Source organism: Ostrea edulis, chromosome 9 (genome assembly GCF_947568905.1).
Source record: "Ostrea edulis chromosome 9, xbOstEdul1.1, whole genome shotgun sequence".
Classification (NCBI taxonomy): Eukaryota; Metazoa; Mollusca; class Bivalvia; order Ostreida; family Ostreidae; genus Ostrea; species Ostrea edulis.
Window position 1 is genome coordinate 63581458 of NC_079172.1, and position 19205 is coordinate 63600662.

The 19205-nt window shown below is 36.5% G+C and overlaps 1 protein-coding gene and 1 long non-coding RNA gene across 2 annotated transcripts; one reads left to right on the plus strand and one right to left on the minus strand.

Annotated features, from left to right (window-relative positions):
• Window positions 1-7766: 7766 nt before the first annotated feature.
• On the minus strand, window positions 7767-10766 carry LOC130050276 (uncharacterized). Its single transcript, XM_056149874.1, has 2 exons — window positions 10682-10766; window positions 7767-10331 (listed from the first exon to the last, which is right to left on the minus strand). The coding sequence occupies exon 2, from the start codon at window positions 10299-10301 to the stop codon at window positions 8640-8642; it is 1662 nt and encodes a 553-aa protein (XP_056005849.1). The 5' UTR covers window positions 10302-10331; window positions 10682-10766; the 3' UTR covers window positions 7767-8639.
• On the plus strand, window positions 9031-13199 carry LOC130050280 (uncharacterized). Its single transcript, XR_008798714.1, has 3 exons — window positions 9031-9165; window positions 12888-12952; window positions 13078-13199. It is a non-coding gene; the product is annotated as an uncharacterized LOC130050280 (long non-coding RNA).
• The last annotated feature ends 6006 nt before the right edge of the window (window positions 13200-19205 follow it).

The following is a 19205-nucleotide window of genomic DNA, read 5'->3' on the forward strand; positions in this document are numbered from 1 at the left end:
ATCTTCATTCTTTTTAAAGAGATTTCTTTAAACCTTCGAGAGGAACATGACACTTATTTGAATAAACTTGAAGCTTTGTGATAAATTTGGTTGAAATTGGTCACGTGTATTATGAGAAGGAATTTAAAAAAAAATGATAATGGAGGAATTTCTAGCTCAGGTGACCTGAAAGAAGTACCCTGATCTAACAAGAGGCACCAACAAAAAGCCATGGATTACTCCTCTCAGCCAAAATACAGACGAAGTCAACAAAAATTCCATGGGCTACAACATTCACCAGGGTCGCTTAATTTTGTTTTATAATTCTACTTTTCATTTTTGTTGGAACTCCCAGTCATAAGAATAGTCATACTATATTTAGCAAGATTCATACGCAAATCTTTTTCACATTCATGCGGAAATGGCTATCATTTCAATCGGTAAAGATATCGAAGACAAAACCATTGGACATGTAGATATATTGAAATGGACTGAACAAACCTTAATCTAATTGAAGATAATTCAACAAATTGTAGATTTGTGGTTTTTGATCTGAAAAGGATGCTTTAACATATTTAATACATCTAAGGAGTAAGTGTCTAGTTTGTTTGCATCATGGGATTCGGAAAGAAGTAATTTGTATGAAAAATCAATTAAGTTGATTATTCAGAAAGTACCCCATATTTCTATAAACTTCATCTCATTCCATACAAACTAGACTAATATTACTTTATATTCAATTAACTACATTTGCATAAAAAAATGGAAGGTCGCTATGGAATTTTTTTGGCCAAATCATGTCATAATGATAGCATACAGATTTAGAGATGGACGATCTTTTGTGACCTTGACCTCAATATTTGTAGCTGTCTTTCCTTTAAGATCATCCACCTTTGTAATAGCCTCTAGGTGGCCTGTTAGTCCAGTTTATCCCATGTATTTTGTGATTAAGCCAATGACTTTATGTAATAGTATATAATCAAAGGTTTACACTGTCGGAAAAAAGTGAAAAGTATAAATATTAATACATCTACATTGAATCCCAACCTATGGTTAAGTATCGGATGTTAATGATTTGTTACAAAAACAATCAATGTAATCTATTATGTGAATTGTAAATGTAAAGAAGAATATAAAACAGATATCAAACAGGTTGTTCCAGTATGTATTCCTTTGATAACCTTTTGTACAAAATCATTCAACGATAATTTTGTTCTTTCCACATTACTGAGCGCACAAATGCAATCACTCATAAATCTCGATGATACATGTACATATACTTTGCAATCTCCCCTCCCCCCCCGCCCCACCCCAGATCCGAGCATGATGCATCTATGAATGAACTTTTGAAATTGAATAGAGTACAGTTGTTTATTTTTAAGAAATTAATTCGAGCACTTTTAAATCAAATGTTCAGGAATGAATGATTGATAATATAATCATATGTATAGATATATATGTATTTCAAAATTAAGTATTATCTCCCTTATGCATAGCTCTTATCCTTAGACGAATTTGACTCGACTTTTTTGGCACGCTGTTTTTGGCTATAATAGCTCTAAAACTTCATTGTTATTTCGGATTTCAAACATTTCGGTTAAGCATCACTGAAGAGACATTATTTGTCGAAATGCGCATCTGGTGCATCAAAATTGGTACCGTATAAGTTTTACATGTATATAATTACAGATGTACCTATACCGGCTTTTGAGGAAATATATCGAGATCTGGACTGACGTTTCAGTTGTTTTTAATTTGCCGATCCCGCTAGTCAGGGAGTTTTTACATATCATACTAAATAGGATATCATGATAGGATCAATAAACAATCGCGTTTAAAGTAAGCATTTCGCAAATTCCATGGTCGATATAATGATCTAATTTGTAAATACGACCTATGTTTGGGTTAAATGCTGTCTGACGTGTTTAATAGCGATTGTTAAGCCGTTCTTGGTACACTGATTTTGACTACGGATAACTCCTTTTACATGATCAAGATATAGGGCTCACGGCGGGTGTGATCGGTCAACAGGGGATGCTTACTCCTCCTAGGTACCTGATCTCACCTCTTGTATATCCAGGGGTCCGTGTTTATTCATTATAATTATTATGTAGGGGATTCAACTTTGTTCAAATGAGGGACAATGTCCTTCTCGAAGGGGAAATAATTATAGAGAAATAGTGAAATAACACTGACAAATTTTAGAATTTTTCTTCTCTAGAACCAGCAGGCTAATTTCATCGAAACTTGGTAGAAATTATCCCTGGATGAAAGGAATTTAAATTTGTTTACATGAAGGGTTATCTCCCCTTCAAAAGAGAGATATTTACACAAAAAAAACAACAATAGGGAGGAGTCATTTAGAAATCTTCCTCTTAAGAACCACTGGGCCAGAAAAGCTCAAATTCATATGGAAGCTTCCTGATATTGTGCAGATTCAAGTTTGCTAAATTCATGGCCTTTGGGATAGAGTAGCGCCACAATAGACAATCAGCTTTTTACATGAAAATATATAGGAAAAATCTTTAAAAATCCTCTCAAAAAACATTAGTCCAGAGAAGTTCAATTTTCCATGGCAGCTTTCTGACATAGTACAGATTCATGTTTGTAAAAACCATGGCCCACGGGGGTAGGTTGGGGTCACAATAGGGGATCAAAATTTTACATGCAAATACATGTATGTAGGGGAAGTTTTTATATATGGGCCAAAGTGACTCATGGGTCCATTATTTTCATATTGCATTAGAAAGGTCAGATCGGGCGGAGTATTCATGTCCTAATTATATGAATTCTTATTTTCAATTTTTTCCCATTTCAACAAATACATGTACCGCCACGGTGGCCGAAAGGTTAGAGCGTTCGCCCCGCATGCGGAAGTCCGGGGTTAAAATACCGACCGCGACAGACCTAAGTCGTTAAAACAGGTAGTGACAGTTCCATCGCCAAACGTTCGGCATCAGGTGCGAATTTCACAGGTCTTCGGAGATAACCTTAAAAACGGTTGTCCCGTGTCACAGTAGGTGTTGCACGATAAGGAACCCTCACTGCTCAATGGCCGTAAACGCCGAGCATAGGTCTAACTTTGAAGCCCTTCACCTTGAAAAATCTCGAGCGAGACGTTAAGCTAGATACAATCAATAAATATTCATGTGTATATAGAAAATACATACATAAATAGGAATATGCAGCAGATACAATGCCTATATAAGCCCTTTCCATAGGGCAAAGGTCAGTTATGACAAAATAAAATGAATATAGTACATGAATGTATAACAAAATGATTGAAGGTGAAGATAATTGAAGAAAAAGAAATTTACAATACTTATCACCAAATTTATTTAACATGAAGTATTTTCTTTATAATATACTGCTGGGGTGCTTTCAGTTAAAAGGATTTTTTTTAAATATAGAAAATCTATGTAAAATCATGGTGTGTTGTTTACAAAAAACCAGTAATAAAAAAAAAAAAAAAAAAAACCCAGCAAAAACATGAATTTTTTTTTCTGTTTTCAGCTTACTTATTAGATAAGTTTATTATTTTAGGCCCATAAAGCATATCAGTAGGACAGCTTATAAGGAAAGAAATTTCATTTTTTTTTAAAGAACATTTACTACAGGCTATATGAACTGTAAACTACACGTGATATATTGAGAGGGCTTCCATTTCATTCCAGTTTTTTTTTTTAATCTGTATCATTTTATCAATTTCATCTCATTAAAATAACACAAAATAGCCATTTTGACTATATAGAAAGCATATTTCAAGCCCATTAAAATCCAGTGGCCCATTTCACAAATTCAAATTTTAATCTTAAAGCACTGTACATAATCTTCTTTGATAATTCTTCACCAATAAATCCCTGAATGAGTCAAATTAAGTACACACTGTATATACACAGACGCTAAATCTTGCATGATTAGTTTTGGCGTAGTTACGCTCATATTTTGGTATAAGACAGAAATAAAATATGTATGACCTTAGTTGTAAGAAGTTTTGTGATTTTAAATGACCACAGGAGCTTGCGGGGGCTTCGCCCCCTGGGCTGCAGCAAGGCTTCAATCCTTAGGCCCCAACAGGGCTTCGCCCTGGACCCACTGAAAGCCTTAAGACAGACCCTTGCCTCGTGAAGTTATGCCCCTAACTTCAATTTCTGGATCCGCACCTGGATTGGTATCCTATCAGGGTATGCATCAAGAAATATAACTCCTACAGTTTTTGCTGTTTACTACGTCACAGAAATAGAAAGGTTGTCTTTCTTGATTGATCAGACGACACTTTCATCCTGTCAGACAATGGACTTGCGTCGGAGGACAGTACTTAGTGATTGTCAGGTAATGTACTATTAGGTAAGTTATCATAAATTAATTACTGGATTACGTCAGAATTTTATTTACTGCAGAATATGGTTTAAATGAGAGAACTTCTAGTCTAGCTAATTCATGCTGTACCGTCGAGATCACAGGCACTGAAGTATGAAAGGTGAAGATAACGAACAGTGATCAATCTCATAACTCCTACAAGCAATGCAAAATAGAGAGTTGGGCAAACACGGACCCCTGGACACAACAGAGGTGGGATCAGGTGCCTAGGAGGATCTGATGCAATCTGATTAAAATAAGATGTTTTATCCGCTCAGCTCCTTTAACTTATTGCTATGTCGCTACACAAAGATCATACGGGATGTCTTCAGATCTTTATGTAGCTACATAACGGAGTGGATCTAAGATATTATTTTAATCAGATTGCTGAAATATGGATACTGATTAACCCCCCCAATCAAATTGATAATTTCTCTGAAATGTGTGCATTCCCTGTCTATAGACCTTTATGATAAAATGAGTCGGTGGAAGGCCAATCTCTAAAGCTTTCAAAAAGCGTGAAACGATTCCATAAATCGAAAGAGGGATGAGATAGAAAGGAATCTGCACATTTCAGAGAAATTATCGCCGCAAAAAAGTTCTCAAGCGGGGGGGGGGGGGTTGAAAAAGGCCTCATTTTGTTCCATGAACATCCTCTTAATCTTGTACTGAAGCGCCTAATTAATGTAAACGCAAATAACTGAAGACATTTTGAATTATTTGCGCCCCTACATGCATGTAAAACTTTGATCCTCTATTGTAGCCCCACCCTAACTCCAGGGCCATGTTTGATTAAGCTTGAATTTGCACTGTCTCCGGGAAACTTTCACGTAAATTTCAACATGTCCAGCGATTCTTGAGAAGATTTTTAAATGCCCCCACCCTATTTTTGCATTTCGTGATTCTTTCCCCTTTATAGATGGTATGGCTCTTCATTTGACCCAACCTGAAGCCCCTTTACACAAAGGATAATTTATATCAACTTACCAAGTTTGATTGATATTGGTCCAATGGTTCTGGAGAAGGTGAAAATGTGCAAAGTTCACAGACAAATGAGAGACAAAAGGTGATCAAAAAAAGCTAACTTGTTAGCTCAGGTGAGCTAAAACTAACTATTTCAGGCAGTGCCGGATTTAGAGGGTGTATAAGTGTTTACCCCCACCCCCACCCCCACCCCCCACTTTGCCACTCCCTATTTTGATCCACTTTAAAAAGGTGTTTCTTTGTCAAAAATCTGAATCAAAATGACGATTTATTCATATATTCGTTTTTATTTTTCAAATAATTTTTTTGTGGTTCCAAATAATTATGCTGTTGATTTTTTCATTTAAATACAAGGAACCCTGTTCTTTTAGGAATTTATCTGATATCATATGATAAAACATTTCTTTTGATAGATCTGAGAGATTCTGGTTGAACTCGAGTACATGAAAATCAAAGTATGGTGCGAGGAGACGATTGGATGTATAGTTCTTCCCAAATCGCAGGACCCACACCAAAGCCAGTCTCCTGGACTTATTCTTCATAACGCTCTGACCATTCCACAAAATTCATTGATGGTCAGATAAGTGACTGGTTAGTCCCACAAGCAGGGAATTTTTTTTTTATTTGAATCTGAGAATAACTTTGTTTTCCATTGAATTGTTAATTCTTGTAGATTATTCATCAGTCAGAAATACAAAAACAAAATATGTCAGAATATAACATAGCTCGTCGGAAGCACGACTCTACTTCACCACCACCCCCATTAGTTCAAAAGGTTAAAGTTTTTGAAAATTAGGCCAAAGTCCAAGGTCAATAGGTTTTGATACTATATCTAAGGCTTGGTCATGAGACATGTAAATATGAAATATCAAAGCCATTTTACTTTTGGTTCAAAAGATATAACAAAGTATAAAGTTTTTGAAAAGTAGGTCAAAGTCGAAGGTCAAGTTTACAAGGTCAAATGTCAAGGTACCCAAACAAATGTCTCTTCATGAAGTATCTATATGTGAATATCAAAACCCTATCCCCTTTGATTCAAAAGATGTAGCCCAGGTTAATGTTTTCAAAAAGTAGGTCAAATGTCAAGGTCACTAGATAGAAAGTCTCGGTACCAAATGAATGTTCCCTTATAATGCATCTGTGGTCTAGAGGGAAAGCGTTCGCCCCACATGTGGAAGGTCGGGGTTCGAATCTTGGCCGCGACAGACCTAAGTTGTTAAAACAGGTAGTGACAATTCTATCGCCAAACGTTCGGCATCAGATGGAATGTCACGGGTCCTCGGAGATGACCTTAGAAACTGATGTCCCGTGTCACAGTAGGTGTGGCACGCTAAAGAACCCTCACTGCTCAATGACCGTAAGCGCTGAGCATAGGCCTAAATTTGAAGCACAGGGGCTCGGTTGTCAGATATTGCAGTTTTGCATGATTTGTGTCCGAATAATAGATTATATAAATAAAATCCACCACCAAAATCCTTTTTTCCCCGAGGTTTTAAAAAAGGTGTATCATGTGTACATTAAATATGTACACATGATACACCTTTTTTAAAACCTAAAAAAAAACCCGGATTTTGGTGGTGGTATTTATTTATATAATCTATTATCCGGACACAAATCATGCAAAACTTTAATTTATTATTCGGGAACAAATAATACAAAACTTCAGTATCTGACAACTGAGCCCCTGTGGTCTGGAAATCGTCCCGGTGAGCTAATCAATTTACAAAATCTGATGATAAATCATAGTTTTACCACTAATAAGTGCAGCATTCTGTGCAGAATTGTTCAGATAGGCAAAATGAAGGCTGTACTTTGTTGAGGTAAATTAATACAATATTCTTGGAAATTGAGTTTGATAAGATTTCTATCTGTCTGTGTTGATTTTGTAGGACTGTGGAGATACGTGTTGTGACGTCATTGATGGTAAACAGAAGACTGTGACCTTGGATCAGAAGACTGGATGTTTGGGGGTCACACTCTGTTACTGTACTACACACAATCTCTACCCAGAGTTATCGTTCCCGCTACACTCCACTAATACCTCTGTCAACGTCTAAAAATCATATCAAAACGTACTAAAACTAACTTAGCATATCAAACTGTAATGATCATATCTAAGCAAATCAAACACTTGTCTGAATTTTATAAACGCAGAAGCTGGTAAATATGAGACACCTGAGCGAATTAAAAGGTTTTATATAAATATTCATTCATCCAATAATACTAGAATAATCATGGAATTCGTTGTTTTTGTGAACTTACTGTAAGATTTTAAGCTTAACACTAAAACTTGTAAAATCATACTTTATAATGCAATAGGTAGAAATAAGTTTTGCCAAGAATCTTGACATTTAGACGTTGACAGAGGTGTTGTCGCGTAGCGTAATACGCCCTCTGGTGAGAGATTGTACTACACAGCTAAGTAAGTACTCAGTCATAATGTAAGATGGTATTCTATGAATGTTTATCTATAATATATACATTGAAACATAATACAAATATCAAAAGATATACACTGTAGTTTAAAACTTGACAAACAGAATAATGTTCAATATAGGCCTAAGATAAATATAACTTTATCAATACACATGTTAATTACACAGCATACACACTTTTGTAAGCATCACATAGTTGTAATTACTTACAGTTTTAAAAAGGTCCAGTCCAAAGACTATTTTTACCTACTTTTTCCTTTACTTGCATTTCGTGGTCAAACGCAGGAACGGCTCAATAAGGCGTGTACCAAATATCTTGATTCACTTACACTGACGATGAATACCACAAAAATATTGGACAATTTTTTTTTTACTTTCTAACCTTTCAAATTTGCATCAATAACAACACCCAGTTCCATTTTTTATGAGCTTAGGATCAAAACTACGTGATAAAAAGCGTAAAATGTCTTACAAATCTGTATTAATTTTAAAGTCTACCTTTATGCATTTTTACATTAAAGGTTTTTGGGGCGAATTTTCATGCATTTCCTCTGCATTCTCCACCCTCATAAAATATTCAAATTTACACTCCGAATTTTGCCGTGCACATGCACAACATGCTACATAAAACGACTGACTTGTTTAAAAGATACTCCTTAATCATTATTTATTTATATTTTCAAAAACAGGTAAAAGAAAGTAGAAATAGCTACTTTAAGTACATGTACCTGTAGGTTTAAATAGCTAGGTAATTAACATGGTGTTTATATCTGTAATTAACACCCTGCTTAGATCTATAATTAACACCGTGTTTGGATCTGTCATTAACACTGTTGAGATGTGTAATTAACACTGTGTAGAGATGTGTAATTAACACTGTGTTTATAGATATTGGATTTTCTTCACTTTAGCAGTGCCACTCTCAGCCACAAAGAGGTTGTCTCTGATGTCCACACATAAACCTAATGGATACTCTAAATCACAGTGAATGTAACGGAGGAACTGTCCGTCCTGATCTAGGATGTGGATACGGTGATTTCTAAAGTCTGCTGTCAGGATGTGACTCTGGCTGTCTGTAGTGATACCGTATGGATCAAATGATTGCTCGGTATTAGAGGGATGACCAGTGTATCTAAATCGGAGTTTTCCTGACTGATTGACCACCACTACTGCATCAACTCCCCAGTCAACCACACAGATATCCAGGTTCCTGTTCTCACTGATGCGACGAGCAGATGAATAGAGAGGACGACCCTGATCATCAAACTGAATGCTTTGTTTCTCTGTGGAGCCGGAGTAACGCACGACTTTGGATTGTTTGTTATCATCACTGATCATGGTAACCAGGAGATCATCAGAGGCGGTACGGCAGACACCGCGAGGTCTCCACCCCTGTAGTGTGATCACGGTCTGTATCTTTTTATTCTTGACCCGGTTTATAGTCTTATCACTATAGTCAGTATAAACAAGATCTCCGTCCCGTGTCACTGCTATGTCCCCTGGTTTGTTCCCTGACTTGGTTTGTATTGATGTCAGTAGTTTACTCTGGAGGTTGAGGAGCTTCATGATTGCGTTACTCCAGCATGTCCAGACTTGTTCTTCACTGACACAGCTAACACCGTATAGTATGTATTCATATCCAGTGTCTATGGCGGCGGTGACGCGCGGTTCATTAAGCAGTGGCTTCACTGGAGGAGACGATACAGCTTCTGCTGACTTCATTATGTAGCCTTGTTCTTCTGTGTTAATGGATAATGGCGACAGAGAACCAAACATTTCACGGAGCTGTTCTGTGTTTATTTTCTGAGCTGACAAACTTGGTAATGTAGCTTGGACTTTTGGGGGTAATCTCCTGAACTCGGCATTCCTAGATTTGTAGGTAGAGATTAGGGAGACGTCATTGGATTCCAATATTGCCTTCAGATTTAGAATGATTTGTTTGAGTTCAGTAATACTGTGTGTGATTTCATCTGTGTTTTTATTTAAGGCAGCTAGATGTTTAGTTTTCATCTCCGCAATGTCGGATTTCCGTTTGTTGACAATGGCGGTGATCTCACGGTGTAAGACTTCTCCATGTTGGTCGGCAGCTGTGGTCAGTTTCCCGTACTTCGTTTCTAACTCGGCTTTCTCAGTTTGGACATTGGAAACGATTTCTTCATATCGAGGGAAAATTCTGGTCTCCAGTTCTTCCAAATCTTTTCGTAAATCTTGTGTTTTAGCGCTGAGTTTTTTCTGAATATCTGATATATCGTGACCTTTATGTTTACCAAATAAGGCGCAGGTAGAACAGACGGGAAGGTCGCATTTCTCACAGTGAAGTTCACATTGTTTGTCAGGGTGGCTTGGACATTTTGGGTAGTTGGGAGTAGAACTTCTCTCTATGAACGGTATGACGCGGTGTTTTCTAGACGAATCCAAGAGATGTTTTCCTACACAGTTAGTACAGAGATTTATATTACAACGTTCACAGTGACTCTGTAGGGGGGCAGTTTCACAGGAGTCGCACAGTAGGACCTCCTGGGCACTGCGCCGGGGGTGCAGCATGTCTGGTGTCTGGGTCACATGAGTAGTTCACTGTCAATAAAGAAATGAATATTATATTTTAGTGTCAGTGTTCAATTGCAGGACATGAAATGAACATTGGATATAAATCGTTTAGAAATAAACATTGGATATAAATCATTTAGATGGGAACTGCAAAATATTACATGTATATTATCGTCATAGATTTATATGTACGTATGTTACAATAGTACCTTTTGCGACATCACCCCCCCCCCCCCCAAATTTGTAAAATTCGCGTTAAAATGACCAGTGTCATCAAACCTGTTTCATTAATAATTCTGACCAAACATATACCTTATACAATTATAATGATTTGGTGGCACTGCGATGTGTATTTAATAGTAATAATTTTGTCTCACCTGTAAATCTAACATGGCTTCCCTGTTCTTTCGACCTTCAGTGTTGTCCCGTGTTTTAAATACCTGTACGTGACGAGATCGACCCTGTATACACTACCTAAGTACGTGTTATCTTATGCTTCAATAGATTTAAAGTCCACATTGTTATCAAACCTTTAGCCTAAAGGGGGGGGGAGGGGGGTATTAAGCATGACTATGTACAAATTGACAAGTGCGCGTCATACAAGTAAAAAGAACTGATCTTACATTTCATTCGTAACGTCACAAAATTCTACTGTTATAAGGAGGTATGCTACACCAGAGAAATTGTACTGTTATAAGGAGGTATGCTACACCGGAGATATTTGATATGGATAAAAAGTAGAGGGGATTTACAACACTATTTTGAATTTGAAAACTTTCAAATTTACTTTATTTAGTCAAAAAGAATTTACAACACTATTTTGAATTTGAAAACTTTCAAATTTACTTTATTTAGTCAAAAAGAAAGCAATCTGATAAAAATTTAAAACCCCTACTGGATTTGAACCCGAGATGTACGTCAATAGTCGACGTGCTAACCTACTGAGCTACTCGTCTAGGCATTAAACTGCTAAAAGGAAGTCAGCCATTATCACGATGTAGAGTATCTCCTTACAAATTCCCGCGGGACATCACCTCTGGACTTCATGATAATATCCCATCTACACACTGCTTCTATGAAATTTCATCGAGCTGTCAACCCGAATATCTAAACATTTATTCATAAAAGGACATTTTAAACGAAAAGAAATTAAATGACAACAATATCGTTATGTTAGTTGAACAATTTATTTGGAATGTACCAATATCATTTGCCATAACTTGAACTAAGATAAAACGATACCCTTTAATATCAAATGTTTTTCTACGATAGATTCGGGAGCGGATCGTTTGATTTTTTCTTGATTAATTGATTGTATCTTGTTTAACGTCCCTCTCGAGAATTTTTCACTCATATGGAGACGTCACCAATACTGCTGAAGGGCTTCAAATTTAGGCTTATGCTCGGCGCTTTGAGGGTTCTTTACCGTGCCACAACTACAATGACATGGGGCGCATCCGTTTTTAGCTCACCTGATTGCCTGTCCGTCTGTTTGTAAACTTTTTACATTTTCGACTTCTTCTCCAGAACCATTGGGCCAATTATAAGCAAACTTGGCCAAAAGCGTTCTTTGGTGAAGGGCTTTCAAGTTTGTTCAAAGAAGGGCCATGCCCCCTTCAAATGGGAGATAATCACAAAAATGCAAAATAGGGTGGCCCGTGGGGTCATTTAAAAATCTTCTGAAGAACCACTGAACCAGAAGAGCCGAAATGTAGACGAAAGCTTCCTGACATAGTGGATATTCAAGTTTATGAAAGTCATGGACCCTAGGGGTTGGATGGGGTGACAAAAGGGGACCAAAGTTTTAGATACAAATATATAGGAAAAATCTTTAAAAATCTTCTCAAGAACCACTGGGCCAGAAGAACAGAAATTTACATGAAAGATTCCTTACATAGTGCAGATTCAACAAATCATGGTTTCTGGGGGTAAGATGGGGCCACAGTAGGGGATCAAAATTTTACATACAAATATATAGGGAAAATCATTAAAAACCTTCTGAAAAATCACTAGGCCAGGAAAGTTTACATTTATACGAAAGCTTTCTGACTTAATGCAGATTCAATTTTGTAAAAATCGTGATCCCGGGAGTAGGTTCGGGTCACAATAGGGATCAAAGTATTATATGAGAATATATAGGAAAAATCCTTAAATATGAGCCAAGGTGACTCAGGTGAGCGATTTGGCCCATTGACCTCTTGTTATGGTGATCTCCGAGGACCCGTGACATTCACACCTGATGCCGGGCGTTTGGCGATGGAACAGTCACTCCCTGTTCAAACGACTTGGGTTTGTCAATCACTTTGTCTTGTCTTTTTTTTTTTTTTAGAAAATATTTTATTGATCAAATCAAAAGAATTGGGAACAAGTTCTAACAACTGAAGTCCCTTTCCTAGGTCTGTCGCGACTGGGATTCGAACCCCGACCTACCACATGCGGGGCGAACGCTCTACCTCTAGGCCACCGCGGCGATTATAATGTTTTTTTTAGCATGGCCTTGTCAATGTGGTGATCATATTTATTAACAAAATCTAATCAAGTCATCCTTTTTAAATTGTGACATATTTACAACTGTAATTACAGGTCTTTGTGTGAAGGCACGTATACGTTTGAAAATACCCGACCCATTCTACCAAGCAAATTGAAAGGTATAGTTTTATGTACTTTGTGACAGTCACGTGATATTCGATTGAAACAAAAGAACTCCATTAATAAGGCTGATAAAATGAATTCGTTTGAGTTTATTAGTAAGTTTCATTTCATCTTTATTCAGGAATCTCATTTGTGGATGTGTGTTCAACACTCATTGAAGAGTAGGAAGACCTACCTGAACAATATTTCCTCTACATATATCATCGAATGCACTTGGTCACGTGGGATAGTGTGATGATCTTGAGCAGTGAAATATTGTCAATAAAAGTTGTCTTTTCGAGAATAAATGAAATGTAATTGCATCAGTATTAACTTATCTTATAATTAATCAATACAAGGACAGAAAAGATTATAAAAAGTAGGTTCGATTTCGAATTGGGATACCCATACGTACAGCGATCTAACAGGTGCCCGCTCTATTTCACAATAAAGTGAATGGAGTATTTGACCTGTTATCGACATAAATTTAACCTATTATCATATTATTATAATATAACTATATATCCTGGGAGCGGATTTACATAAGGCATTGCACGACTTGCTTTCCAATCGATCTCTGTTGTTATTTGCATTTTGTAATTACACTGTACATATTATAATAAATGCATGGACTAAGTAGAGTATTTGTTAGATGCGAAACGAAACGAAATCTACCGTAACGAAACAGATTGTATAACTGAATTTTTTAAATTATAGTAATTAAGAATGTCATCTTAGGCCCCTGTGAAAGTTACCACATATAAATGAAATTCACCTCCCTAAAATTGATGTAGTCTTTCGGGTTGACTGATACATAGTTTTAAACGTTGGAAACCCCCCTCCCTCTTTCCCAACGTATGGGGGTGAGGGTAGCCGGCGTCGGATCCGCCTTTGGGCAAAAATACGTCTTATAGTATTTTTTGCTCTAAAGACAAATATATATATATGTGTGTGTGTGTGTGTTGTTGGTTTTAGAAGATAGACAAATAAATTGGTGCAAGACTTTAGTTTTAGTGTTCATGAATATATGAGTTTTGTTAAAACGCCGAACTGAAAACGTAGGGTTTCGGTCATACGGGGAGTGTGGTATGTATAAAATAACGACAAATCGTGATCTTACTAAGTGAACAAGATGAACATCTTGTGTTGATTTTATTGTTTAACTAACAGCGACTGTCTAACCCTATAACCTAACAACGGGTGAAACAACCAATGTATACACATGCACCAAGATGAAGTTAATGACCCCAGTAAGAGGAATTAAAGAGGTTCACACCTGACTTCCTGAGGTTTGGAGTAATGTATTTTTTTGGGGGAAGTGTATTTTTAATGTCTACATTGAATTAGGAGAATTGGGAAATTAAAAAGAAAAACTGAGGTTGCAATGCTTGTTACATCGTCGCAAGCCACGGCTGAAATGTACGTTCCTCTTCCCTTTCACTCTTGAAAGGGATGAGGAGCGTACGTTTCAGCCATGGCTTGCGACGATGTGCTTGTTATTGAGCTACAGTGTTCTAAACATGACCGTTTTACACTGAAAGATTTATTCAATTAAACTTGATTTGTCTGTTGATGTCAACACAACATAAGTAACACAAATAAATCAACACATAAAATAGATACTTGATCATCTTCTAACAAAACTGATCAATAAAAAGTTTAATACAAGTAAAATGGAAACGAATAGTGACATTTTTGCATTTGAGATGCCAAAAAATTCATGATGTCAAACTTGAGAGTTTAAAAGGGCAATGTCTGTTTCTCAAATTTCACATAATTAACTAAAAAAAAAAAGAAGTGGGGATTAAAGATTAAAAAAAAAATTAATTATTGGTGAAAATACTGAATTTTTATACAAAATTTCGAGTAAATTAATTTAAACTCTTTTAATAACAGAACACCTGTTTGGAAAAATATATCAACCAAATTAATAAATTATAACATTTGAACTAGTTCCAAGACTCAAATACTTGTTATAAATTGTAAAACTGAAATACACGTTTAGGAGTATGAAAATAGGAGATATATTTGATGAAACAGAAACTGTAATTATGCAGATTTAGAACTGTTTGATTAATCAATCCTCCGCCACAAAAATATAGTCCCTGTTAAACCCTTTCAAAATGTGAATTGATTTATATATTTTTTAACTGGATAGGGTTCAATAATAGATGTGTAGTATAATTGCACCAATGGCATCAGTATTGAACCAGTAATTACTTAGTTGTAGCATCCTGCGCAGTTGTGATCAAAAGCCCAGGAACCAACTTCCTTAACAGATTTATTTCATAATATATGAAATAGCTAAAAGGCTAATAGAGAATTTATGATTGAATTAAAAGGTCATCTCATTATCAATCTAAATAATAAGATACCAATAATTAGATAAGGAATCAACTGGTAGAAGGTTTTGACTATTTAGTATTGGAGTGCTGTGGTCATCCAATCGCTGTTAGTTAAAGAATAATAAATCAAACACAAGATGTTCATCTTTTTCACTTAATATTATCACTATCTGAGATCGTTGTTTTATACATAACACACTCCCTGTATAACCGTATTGCTGAATGCTAAAGATACAGATCCTGAAGCGTACTACTACACCATTTGCACGGAACGGTACGAAACGATTCTTGCACAGAACGATGAACGGTTTGCACGAAACGCTGAATGATCTGCATGGAACGGTGAACGATTTGCACGAAATGCTGAACGGTCTGCACGGAACGGTGAACGGTTTACACGAAACGCTGACCACTTTGTAGGCGTTGCTTGCACGCTTTGTGAACGGTCTGCACGAATCGGTAGGCGCCCGGGGCCTGCACGCTTTGATTTTTTCGGTATTATTTGGTTCAAATAGTTTCAATATAATTACAGTATTCTAGATACATGTATTTAAAAAAGGTTGAGAAAGAAATGATAATGATTTATTTTAAAATGATTGCTCATGTGCAACGCGGTATATTTCATTTTTGCTTATTAGATCAATGACTTAGTATGAACACGTTGGAATGAAAACACACGATTTTTTTTAATTTCGGAAATAAAAGAAAAATATGCCAAAATCGTATCGTCAAGGAATATTGATTAATCAAATTTTATTGGTTCAATGCTCTATTAAATTCATGAAACTGAATATGAAATGGTCGCGTCAGTTTCGCTATTTTTGTACATTCATTCTGAGTGTCATTGAAATACATTTGCAATTTGTATTTTCCAGGCCTCTTCCCAAAGACAGATGTTGGATAAACCTATACATTTTATATACATGTGTACGTGTATGAAAACAGATAAAATGATTTAAAGAAAAATCTCGCCAGGAAAGATTGACATGCCAAGAAATCCCGTCCGGTCTGAATTCGTTGGCTTCAATAGGGCCATATTACATGCTGATTAATAGTAGCCGTCGCTTATCTCTTAATTGCGGTCACTGATTTATAACGGTTTTTCTATACCGGAGATTTTGCTAAGAATTTCTTGGCATGGTAAACGAGTACGGTATAGCCGAGTTTGGAACGGAAAATTTGAAAGGGTGGGGTGGGGGGGGGGTGGGGGTTAGTAAAAATAATTTTAAAAATATGAACTACTGTATCAATACACATTCTGCAGACAGAAAGGTATATTCAATATTCTACAAAATATGCCGGCATCGGGATCGTTCGTGTAATGTGTAAAGGTATCACACCGGTAATTGTCCAATCAAAATGAACTTGGTCAATGGTAGTTCCATATATTTAAAAGAATGATTTTTTTCCCCTACGCGATTCTTCTCATTTCCTCTTCTTCTTTTCTCTTAATTTTTGTACCCCTGATTAGAAAATTTTGTGTAATTTTCGGAAATAATCAGTTGTATACAAAGGAACTATTTGATGTTGGTAGCTGAGGCTACTTCCTGAGGTGCACTCAGGCTGTTTACACACATGTGAAAAACATGTGGATTTGAGTGTAGTCTTGTTTGCGGGTAAAAGCTTTCGAAAATTCTGCGTAGGATGTTGTTTTTGCGGTGTCGGCAGACGAGACGGGTAACAATGAGCATTTCCAACAGCGTTATTCGGCATTAGCGCGTTATTGGCATCAATTTAAACAAGTGATAAATTACAACGTTCTCTAACGATTCATTCAAAATATGTGATGAAGTGCAAGGGGGGGGGGGGTGTTCACAATTTGTAATTTTTGCCATTAATGTGCAAAACTAATTTTCAAAACTGACCAAATAAGCTTGTATGGGGTTATTTGAGTGTTTTTAGTTGAATACACAAAAATCATGACCATGCCAAGAAATCCCGTCCGGTCTGAATTCGTTGGCTTCAATAGGACCATATTACATGCTGATTAATAGTAGCCGTCGCTTATCTCTTAATTGCGGTCACTGATTTATAACGGTTTTTCTATACCGGAGATTTTGCTAAGAATTTCTTGGCATGAACATTTTTGTGCGGGGAAAGGGTTGTGAACGGTCTGCACGAAACGCTAGGCATGACCTGCACGCTCTGATTTTTTTCGGCATTATTTGTTTCATCCTGGGGTTAGTTTAAACAAGGAATAGTTTAATGACTTACGAACACGTTGGAATAAAAGGAAATGAATAGTTTTTAACTTCGGAAATAAAGGAAAAAGATGCATGAATTGTATCGTCATGGAATATCTATTATTCAACTTTATTTATTCATTGTTCTATTGAATTCATCGAAAAAGTCGCGTCCGTATCGCTATTTTTGTACATTCAATCTGAGTGCCGTTAAAACACGTATGCAATTTATATATTCTAGGCCTCTTCTCAAAGACAGATCTTTAATAAACCTATACATTTTTACATACGTGTATGACAACAGATAAAATGATTTTAAAAATTCTCGCAAGACTGGAACATAATCTCGGGCGGAAGGGGGGTGCATCTTGACTGTCGATAAGAACCTGTCACCTTGGATAAGAAAGGAAGATACAAAACAAAAAGAAACAATCAAAATATGAATAAAATGGATTGAGAAATAAATCATATAAATGAATAGATAAAACAAATAATGACTAACTACAGTAATGATCAACAGATATGCGAGCGGATCTAACATCCGATTTTGATTAGATTGTTGCATTTGCCTCAATTTTAAACCTATAGAAAACTGCATTCATTTTTTGAGAGACAAAAGATATAAAAACCTCTTTTGTCATATTTCAATTACCCCCGCCGATTTTCACACCTTCTGTACGAATGCTAATTTCAAATACCCGGATTAGCTGACTTCTATTGCGGTAAAAAAAAAAAGAAGGGGGGGACCTTGGAATTAAAAAAAGAAACTTCATACAAATGTAACAAGACAAATGAATTATTCCTATATACAAAAAAAACCAAACAAATAAATAAAAATAAAATAAAATAAAAAGATAACGAGGACAGAGATATACATGTCTGCACTTGCTAGAAACTACCAAGGGTGAGAAAATGGTATCGGATTTTGCTCTGTCTGGTGGTTTTATAATTTTTAAAACTTTTTTGTGTAATTGGTCAAATTCCCAACAATGTTTACCTGTCCTACATCCCATGCCGAAACAACGTGCACGGTCTGTACGTTTCTAAGGGCGTGGTTTGAACGATCTGCACGTTTCCATGGCCGGGCGTGACTTGATCATGCACGGAACGATTCTTGCACGAAACGATTTGCACGAAACGGTGAACGGTCTGCACAAAACGCTGACCGGTCTGCACGGAACGATGAACGGTTTGCACGAAACGCTGAACAGTCTGCACGGAACGGTGAACGGTTTGCACGGAACGAAACGAAACGCTTTGGAGGTGTAGTAGCACGCTTCAGGGTCTGTATGTACAAATGTACCATAAAGTCCCTGAACAATGTAAATATACACTGCATTGTATGTGTATACACGTGTGTTAAAGAAGTTTTGCAACAAGAGGGGGTGGAGCATTTTTAAAACTCTGTGTGTTCTTTCCATTCTCTACCCTTTGCTCACTAATCCGACTTCACTCGCTACGAGTAAGTCCTGTTGTATGTCTATGGTTTAGGTAAAGAAACATAACTCTTGCAATCAATTGAATTGCACGGTTTTGACACTATACCCCGAGTACTAGTTTCTGTGGAAACGAGGGGTTATTTATATTCGGTCTTTCCTATCCCCCTCGTTTCTGTCCAAGCCTTCATAAAGTATGTGGGAAATCCGTCGCGCTTCGATTTCAATTTATTTCAGCTTACATTTGATGTGAATCGTTCGAAAACTTACATAAATCAATTCATGAATGATTTTGCCGCAAGGGAA

Bases quoted from the DNA above. Each gene is read 5' to 3' on its own strand.
- LOC130050276 (XM_056149874.1), bottom strand. From the start codon at position 10,301: ATGCTGCACCCCCGGCGCAGTGCCCAGGAGGTCCTACTGTGCGACTCC.